Source organism: Protobothrops mucrosquamatus, unplaced genomic scaffold, assembly GCF_001527695.2.
Source record: "Protobothrops mucrosquamatus isolate PMUCROS unplaced genomic scaffold, P.Mucros_1.0 scaffold3564, whole genome shotgun sequence".
Lineage (NCBI taxonomy): Eukaryota > Metazoa > Chordata > Lepidosauria > Squamata > Viperidae > Protobothrops > Protobothrops mucrosquamatus.
Window position 1 is genome coordinate 60,932 of NW_015389530.1, and position 9,161 is coordinate 70,092.

Genomic DNA, 9,161 nt, shown 5'->3' on the forward strand with positions numbered 1-9,161 from the left:
TAGCGGGACTGGCCTGAGGGATTTTAAAGGGGGTTTTAATTACTTTTAAATTGGACATATTTAAATATTTCGTTTTAATCAAATTTTAATTAAGTATATGTATATATGTTAGTATTTTATTCAATTGTCAGCCGCCCTGAGTCCGTAAGGAGAAGGGCGGGATATAAATGCAATTAATAAATAAATAAATAAATAAATTCTAATTTTTTCCTTCAAGTGCTCTCTTCTGGTTATTCTGCCCTAGTTGATCCTTATGACAAGGGAAAGAAAACCAAAGCCAGTTGAGGGGACAGCTGCAATTGGGCACTGTAGATTCAGCAGGTAAGAAATGATTACAGTACATTTTTTACTAACAATTTCGTACTCTTGAGGATTTGTCTGACACACTGGATTACTTCTAAACTTAAGTTTGCCTTGAAGTATTGAAGGTAGGTTTTGCTTCCCCCTTTTTTTAGTCATGAAAGCCAAGCCAGCTGTGTGTTTGTGTGTGTGTGCCACAGCGTGCATCTATGTAGGAGGAAGTACTTTATGAGTCAGTTACATCCTGTGTTAATATTTATTGAAGATAAAGTTGCTAGGAAGGATCATGAATGAAAGCACAGCTAATTGCCAGCACTGTGCTGATATTGTTTAGCTATACTCCTTTTTTATGAAAACGCAACATTTTTAATCAGATAGAAGTTTAAGTAGTTCATTAAATAATATATAATACAGTAGGATGCATATAATAAGATTCCCACCTTTTTATATTTCCATGAATAATTCCAAACTGATGTAAATGCTGAATGGCTTTAATTAATCCCAAAGATATTCTGGTGCGTTTCTCCCAAGTTAATGCTTCAGAATTATCCTGCAACAAAAGAAAAAAATGTGTTTTTTTAAAAGATGACTGTTGAGCAATGAACGACAAAACACTCTCATGTACTGCTCTGCTGCCACATATTTTTCAGCTTTCTCGAACCTGATATTGTATTGGATTGCAACTACCAGTACCATCATCTCCATGAGGATTGGGGATAGAAATTGTAGTTCAATCTATTTGGGGGATACCAAGCTCTGGAAAAGCATCTATACTTTCTTCAACTATACTATTTTCATATGATCAATTGTTTGAAACTGGAGCTGGTTGATTAAGTAAGAACTAAACCCATCTCCTCATTCTCCATGAATTGGGCTGCCTCCTTCTCTATCTTGTGTCAATGACTGTATTGTGCTTGTATTGTGATTTTATTGGGTATATTTATATTTGATGATTTTAATGTTTTTTATTGTATGCTGCCCAGAGTTGCTTTGAAACAAGATGGCTGGCAAATAAGTTTTAAATTAAATTAAATTAAATTAAATTAAATTAAATTAAATTAAATTAAATTAAATTAAATTAAATATTAAATTAAATTAAATTAAATTAAATTAAATTAAATTAAATTAAATTAAATTAAATTATTAAATTAAATTATTAAATTAAATTATTAAATTAAATTAAATTAAATTAAATTAAATTAAATTAAATTAAATTAAATTAAATTAAAGATCAAGCACAGGCTACTGTCTAAACACAACCAGATTTTCAGTGCTACAGTATCCACTGGGTTAGAGTGAGGAAAAAAATTATTTGATCTCCTGCTGATTTTATACATTTGCCCACTGACAAAAAAATGATCAGTCTATAATTTTAATGGTAGGTTTATTTTAACAATGAGAGGCAGAATAACAACAAAAAAATCCAGAAAAACACATTTCAAAAAAGTTATAAATTGATTTGCGTTTTAATGAGTGAAATAAGTCACAAAACATGACTTAGTACTTGATGGCAAAGCTCTTGTTGGCAATCACAGAGGTCAGATGTTTCTTGTGGTTAGCCACCAGCTTTGCACACATCTCAGGAGGGATTTTGTCCCACTCTTCTTTGCAGATCCTCTCTAAGTCATTAAGGTTTCGAGGCTGATGTTTGGCAACTCGAACCTTCAGCTCCCTCCACAGATTTCCTATGGGATTAAGGTCTGGAGACTGGCTAGGCCACTCCAGGACCTTAATGTGCTTCTTCTTGAGCCCCTCGTTTTTTACCTTGGCCATGTGTTGTGGATGATTGTCATGCTGGAATACCCATCCATGACCCATTTTCAATGCCCTGGCTAAGGAAAGGAGGTTCTCAACCAAGATTTGACAGTATATGGTCCCATCCATCGTCCCTTTATGCGGTGAAGTTGTCCTGTCCCCTTAGCACAAAAACACCCCCAAAGCATAATGTTCCCACCTCCATGTTTGATGATGGGGATGGTGTTCTTGGGGTCATAGGCAGCATTCCTCCTCCTCTAAACACAGTAAGTTGAGTTGATGCCAAAGAGCTCGATTTTGGTCTCACCTGACCACAACACTTTCACCTGGTTCTCTGAATCATTCAGATGTTCATTGGAAAACTTCAAACGGGTCTGTACATGTGCTTTTTTGAGCAGAGGGACCTTGCAGTCCTTCACAGCGTACTGTGTTACCAATTATTTTCTTGGTGACTATAGTCCCAGCTACCTTGAGATCATTGACAAGATCTTCTCATGTAGTTCTGGGCTGATTCCTCATCATTCTCATGATCACTGAAACTCCGTGAGACGAGATCTTACATGGAGCCCCAGATCAAGGGAGATTGATTCAATAAAACACAAAGAAGGTAAAAACTTATTAGTGTGGTTGACAATAGTGGAAGAGTGGTTGGACGAACCGCTATCAGAACATCAGGTAAGGTCGGAACACATCCTGATGTTAGAACAGGAACTGTAGGAACCTGTCGAGAAACTGGAACCGGAACCACCTCTCAAACCTTAGACTAACTAACGAAGACACCTGTCAAGTCTTTTATACAGGTAACAAGCAGAGATTAAAAACACTCCCTTTAAGAGAGTGCTCCTAATCTCAGCTTGTTACCTGTATATAAGACACCTGGGAGCCAGAAATCTTGCTGATTAATAGGGGAACAAATACTTATTTCATTCATTAAAATGCAAATCAATTTATAACTTTTTTGAAATGCGTTTTTCTGGAATTTGTTGTTATTCTGTCTCTCACTGTTAAAATAAACTTATCATTACAATTATAGACTGATTATTTTTTGTGAATGGGCAAATGTACAAAATCAGCAGGGGATCAAATAATTTTCCCCTCACTCTATCACTGCAACCAAGATATTTTTGAAAGGGTTAGGGAAACAAATTCTCGAGGCTAAACAATAGATAGAGTCAAATTGATGCTTCTGACTTGGGAGTGACTGATTCCTCATTAGCTCTTTGCCTTCCTGCTAGTGATACAGCCAAGGCACCTTTTCCCCTATCTCTGCAACCTCACATCAGCCTCAGTGAGCAATCTCAGGTTTTCCAAATGTTGTTAGTTGGCATGTAATTCCCATAATCCCTCTCATGATGGTTGAGCTGACTGAAGTGCTTTCTTTTGATAGATGTTGTACGCAAAAATGCATGCTTGTTACTTACCTGACACTGTAGCCTGTCCAGTAACGATCCATTTTCCATGTAGGGGTAAATCAAGGAGTGAAGTCCACTTTCCACACATAAACCCAACAACTGTAGAATATTAGGATGGCAACATCTAAGAGGCATTTGAAGAAATTATATTTATTCATTTATTACAATTATATCTCATCACAATCCCACAGGACACTCAACAATTTCCAAGAATTCAAACATTATAACATACACAATACAACGAGATCTAAGAAACATAAAACTCAAAAATCCAAAAAGACCTGGTTGAGGGAAAGGTTCTTCCAGCCCTTTCCTTCAGATGGAGCTGAGGGTCAAAAGAGGAGAAGAGTTACGAAGCCTAGCTAGGAACAAACAGGCAGAAAAGGCAAATAATAAGCAAAGATCTTGATAGAACAAGAATAGAAAACTGAAACAAACAAAAAATATAAAAGAGAGATTGAACTCTATACAAAAAGAGTATAGATCTATAAAGAGTAGCAATACATATATATAAGACAAAAGATATATAGAGGTCAGCAATAAATATATTACAGATATAAAACTGATTCAAAGACGTGAACTGAACTTTAAACAATATGGTGTAAAGTAAAAGCCTATAGATAATAGTTAAAATAGTATATACTGTAGTTTTAGCAATAAGATACTAATTTCTGAAATAGTTGAAGGCATTTAATGTTTACAATTGGGGGGGGGATAAGCTTTCCTTGTTTGTAAAATCTCCAACAGCCACTGAAGGAAGATGTAAAAGCAAAATAAAGCAGCTCTTTTCTAATACTTATTTGCCTCTTTATTGATAAACTCAATAACTGAATTAATTATATAGATATGCACAGTTTTCATAGAGATCTAATCTAATCCCCACTAAAAGAGTTGTTCAACTACTTACCGAAAGCAGATTTGCAATTCTGTACGAAAAAATACTTGTGCCTCATTCTGGAATAAAGAGAATCCTATTATTTTTCTGAACAGCAAGTTCATATTTACACATATTAGTATATACCAGTGATGGCGAACCTTTTAGAGACCGAATGCCCAAAAACTGGCCCCGCCCCTGCTCCACCCGCTGCCCCGCACCCACCCCACCTGCCCTCAGGGCCACTCACCACCTCCAGGGCCCACCGCAGATCACCCAGCAGCGCCATGGCAGCCATGCCCTCTGCCCACACCCTGCAGCATCAACTGTGTGCGATGGGACATGAGGGCAGAGTCTTGTCTATGCTGCCTGGCTGTCATGTCCTTGGCTGCACTGCTCTGCCTGGGCCACGCTCGGGGGCGACTCTTCTCCAGGAGGGCTGCTGGTGAGGAGGGGGTCACAGGGGGAGGCAAGGCTGGGGAACGGCATGTGTGCCCCCAGAAAGGGCTCCGAGTGCCGCCTCTGGCACCCGTGCCATAGGTTCACCACCACTGGTATATACGGTATATACTAGCCATTATCTTAAACCTATTCGAATCTATTAAACTCAAAATGACAATCGGAATTGCAGGAGCAGAGGCTAGTGTGTTTATTCTGCTATACCCAACTGCATCAGTAGTTCAAGCTCCAAGAACTCTCTGCTAACATGCTAACACATTGCATTTCACTAACATTATCTGTACAGAATGAAATCACATAATTATTATATCTGCATTTTCAACAATATAACAATGGTTGGAAACTGATCAAGGAGAGAAGCAACCTGGAATTAAGGAGAAACTTCCTGACAGTGCGGACAATCAACCAGTGGAACAGCTTACTCCCAGAAATCGTGGGTGCTCCATCACTGGAGATTTTTAAGAAGAGACTAGACAATCACCTGTCTGAGATGGTATAGGTTGTCCTGGACTAGAAGACCTCCAAGATCCCTTCCAGCTCTGTTCTATTCTATTCTATTCTATTCTGTTCTGTTCTGTTCTGTTCTGTTCTCTGTTCTGTTCTGTTCTCTGTTCTGTTCTGTTCTATTCTATTCTATTCTAATTTTAAAAGAGAAGTTCTTTTTTGCTTCTGTATTTTTAATTCTACTATTTTAAACCAAACTGATTTACTGATTTAACTGGGAAGCTAATTGAGATCTATATTTATATTGTATTAAATTTGTATAAACAATTTATATCGCTTATAGAAAAGATGGTTAGAAAGTGACAAGACCTTCATATCTTTCTCTCATCACCATAAATAGGTTCAACATTTAATGCTATTTGGTTCCAGTTCAATAAAATTAACCCCCTTATAATAATCCAAGCCTACTTATCTCAACTCCTAACAATAACTGGGGATCCAGATTTTTGAACTTGTCCTCTCTTGCTAAACTTGGCTTTGTCTTAGCCAGTCTGGGTTCAAGGCAGATAAACAAAAGATGCCCTATGAAATTATTGCAGACCTTTTCTAAAGTATGGGAGATGTCCACCAAGAATCTTCTTCCAAAAACACAATGCTAGGGATGGGAATGGCAGTGCCAGGAATCCAATATGGCTATATAGAGGCCCTCCTATTGTTAACCAGCTTTGCACATGCCTTTCTCATTTTGTTCAATTCATGAGATAAATGAAGACAGACACTTACCTCTTTTAGTTTTTTAACAACATAGTGAGCATTATCTCTCTGAGCTCTGTAAGTAGTAGCAAAGACGCTTTCACTAATTTGGTTTTTTTCACTGAAGCCGCTAGTGGCAATTTCCACTTCCCTTGGCATCCACAAAAGGCTTGCAGTGTCATGATTAGGAGAAGCTTTCTCCTGAGGAATGGATGAACTATAGAGCTATACATTTAAGAGAAAAGACATGACTGATATTTTGGTAAACACCAGAAAAAGTACTTTCAATCCCAAGTCACACCACAGGCTATCATTCCAATACAACTACACCTAATTCTGGTTACTAGAACTAGAATTGCCTACCAAAAAGTGTACATTTCAATTTGATTTGATTAGCGGTATCAAATATGCTAGGGAAACAGTAGAATCAGTTCTTTGCTATAATCCTGTACATTCACAATGTCTTTCAGGTGGTTTGGGGGAGGAGGCGTTATGGCCACCTTAACCACTTAAGTAAGAAATATTGCAGAAGCATAATTTTTATTTTGATTGGGTATGCTCAGCTTTGTTGCTTTTTGTTGTTGTTGTTAATTGCGAAGTCGTGTCTGACCCATCGCGACCCCATGGACAACATTCCTCCAGGCCTTCCTGTCCTCTGTCATCTTCTGGAGTCCTTTTAAGCTCAAGCCTACTGCTTCAGTGACTCCATCCAGCCACCTCATTCTCTGTCGCCCCCTTCTTCTATTGCCCTCAATCTTTCCCAGCATTAGGCCCTTCTCCAGTGAGTCCTTCCTTCTCATTAGGTGGCCAAAGTACTTGAATTTCAACTTCAGGATCTGGGCTTCTAAAGAGCAGTCGGGGTTGATCTCTTCTAGGACTGACCGGTTTGAATGCCTTGCAGTCCAAGGGACTCGCAGGAGTCTTCTCCAGCACTTCAAAGGCCTCAATTCTTTGTTGCTACCTTATTTGAAAGTTGGGTGGTGGTTTTTTGTGATATATTATAAAACCTTAGAAGTTTGAAGATATGACATGATATGTTACTAAAAACTAATATAATACCTTCTTATTTATATTTTTCCTTTATTATTCTCTTGGGTCTTTTTTCTATTTCAGCTGCCAGCTACTAATAGGCTTTGTTTTGTAACTCTAAAGTTGTATATCTTCAGAATGCCACATATTTGGATACTATTTCCTGGAATGGATAAATATATTCAGTCCTGAATATATGGATAGTTTTTCATACCATTAGACTGGCAATTGGCTACGTTTATGTATGTAATGATTGACACATTGATAATTATTTAATTTCTTAATTGCATTTTAATACCAGATTCAGATCCAAGATGTTTGTAGGATTTACTGCCTCAAATAAAGAATAATTTAGCTGAACTGCAAGATTTTGGAAGAAGTGTTATATTGTTGCTTAACTTTTTTTGAAAAAAGCTGGGATCCAGGATTTTGATTTGATTGCTGCTTTAAATTCCAGCATCTTAACTGTTATGCTTTATTTTGCCTCTTGCATAATAACCCTATCAAACAATTGATCTCTAATGAAACATTTCTCTTAGTTGAACAAAATATTTAACAGAGATCGTTGCTAACTATGCACAGAATTATTTTTATTGATAGAACTGTAGCCGATAATACTGATAACAGCATTTACTGTATATTTTGAATTAATGTTATTAATATGTTTTACTATCTGTATGCTTAAGCAATATATTTTACTGACTGCAGAATATTTTAGCTAAATGCAAACAGTTTAAAATAATGTAAGTTTTCCTGGTCTTTACCTTTCCATTTGAGAAATCTGAGAAATTTGAATGTAAAGAATGTGGGAGATCCATAGAAGTTGGCGGTAGAGATAAAGGAGGTATGTGTGAATCTACTTTTAAAAAAGGATCTGAAAGTAACAAAAATGAAATACGTTAGAGCCTACTTCTGCAGTTTTAGTCACATAAGTGTTAAATTTGTTTCATTCCAAATATCTGTACTCAGTGAAAATTAAAACAATTATAAATCTTCTAGCATTTTAAAATTGGGTTGCAGACTCTAGTCAATTGTGGCTGATCTTGACAAAGCTATGTAAGACTGCATTTAGACAGGAGGCTACTAAGGAATTCTGGCCTGTAGGCTACACTGGGGACTTGATGAAACATCCTGGAAGAAAGAAATAGCAAATTCATTTTTTGACTATTGTAAATAAAACTATGTGACTCTGTTTACATAGTCATCAGAGGTTGAGTTCAACTCAATGGAGACTTTACTTCTTTGTGGCAGAAAGCAGCTCCACTCATCCTGGAGCTTTCCAGATGTCTGGAGTTCAAATTTCAATTATCCATTTAATGTTGCAAGCCACGTAGACTCGCCTTGTGGCGGGATGGACAGCAAACAAATTTAATAAATAAATACATCCATAGACAGTATGTCATGCTAGAATTTATGGGAATTGAAATCCATTATATTGGGCATATATAATATGAGGCAAATTGCCCTAAGTTTGATTTATTGCTTAGTATTATGCATGATGCATGAGTCTAATCACTCTCCTGCACCGCAGGAAACAGATGAATTTGTATGATAATGATTGTGCAAGATAAGCCCAACAACTATCAACCTCTAGTGTGGAAATGAGATTAATTTATTTTGATTGAATCAAGAAAACAAAATATTACATTTGATAGCATATTTAAGAAATAAGACTTCGATCTGCACATCTGGCAAGAACTATGGGCAAGGAATAAGAAGCTTACTCTGGCCACCTCTTACAAAGAAAACCTCTACAAAATGTTTTACAGATGGCATCTCCCGCCCATAAGATTAACTAAAATGGGTCCCAACATTTCTTCTAAATGTTGGAAATGTAATCTGGCAATTGGAACATACTATCATATGTGGTGGGAGTGCCCGCGAGCTTGTGATGTTGGACTAAGGTTAAAGAATGGTTGGAAGAAATACTAGAGCAAGTGGTAGAGTTAAAACCAGAATTTTTCCTATTAGGTATAACAACGCAGAAGTATGACAAAGGCATACTCTACTTGATGCTACACATCCTAACGGCTTCCAGATTGGTTTATGCTCAAAACTGGAGGAATAAGGGAATTCCAACGGAAGAAGAAATCCTGTATAAAATTTTATCATGTGCAGAGATGGACAGGCTTACA

General features: G+C 37.0%; 1 protein-coding gene across 1 annotated transcript in view; it reads right to left on the minus strand.

Annotated features, from left to right (window-relative positions):
* IRAK2 (interleukin 1 receptor associated kinase 2) overlaps positions 1-9,161 on the minus strand; it is a 24,872-nt gene that overhangs the window by 4,413 nt on the left and 11,298 nt on the right. The window contains exons 4-8 of the mRNA XM_015827208.2: positions 7,791-7,900; positions 6,028-6,222; positions 4,375-4,421; positions 3,477-3,591; positions 741-850 (exon numbers count right to left, since the gene is read on the minus strand). Coding sequence (XP_015682694.2) covers positions 741-850; positions 3,477-3,591; positions 4,375-4,421; positions 6,028-6,222; positions 7,791-7,900 — 577 coding nt within the window. The remainder of the gene's footprint in view (positions 1-740; positions 851-3,476; positions 3,592-4,374; positions 4,422-6,027; positions 6,223-7,790; positions 7,901-9,161) is intronic.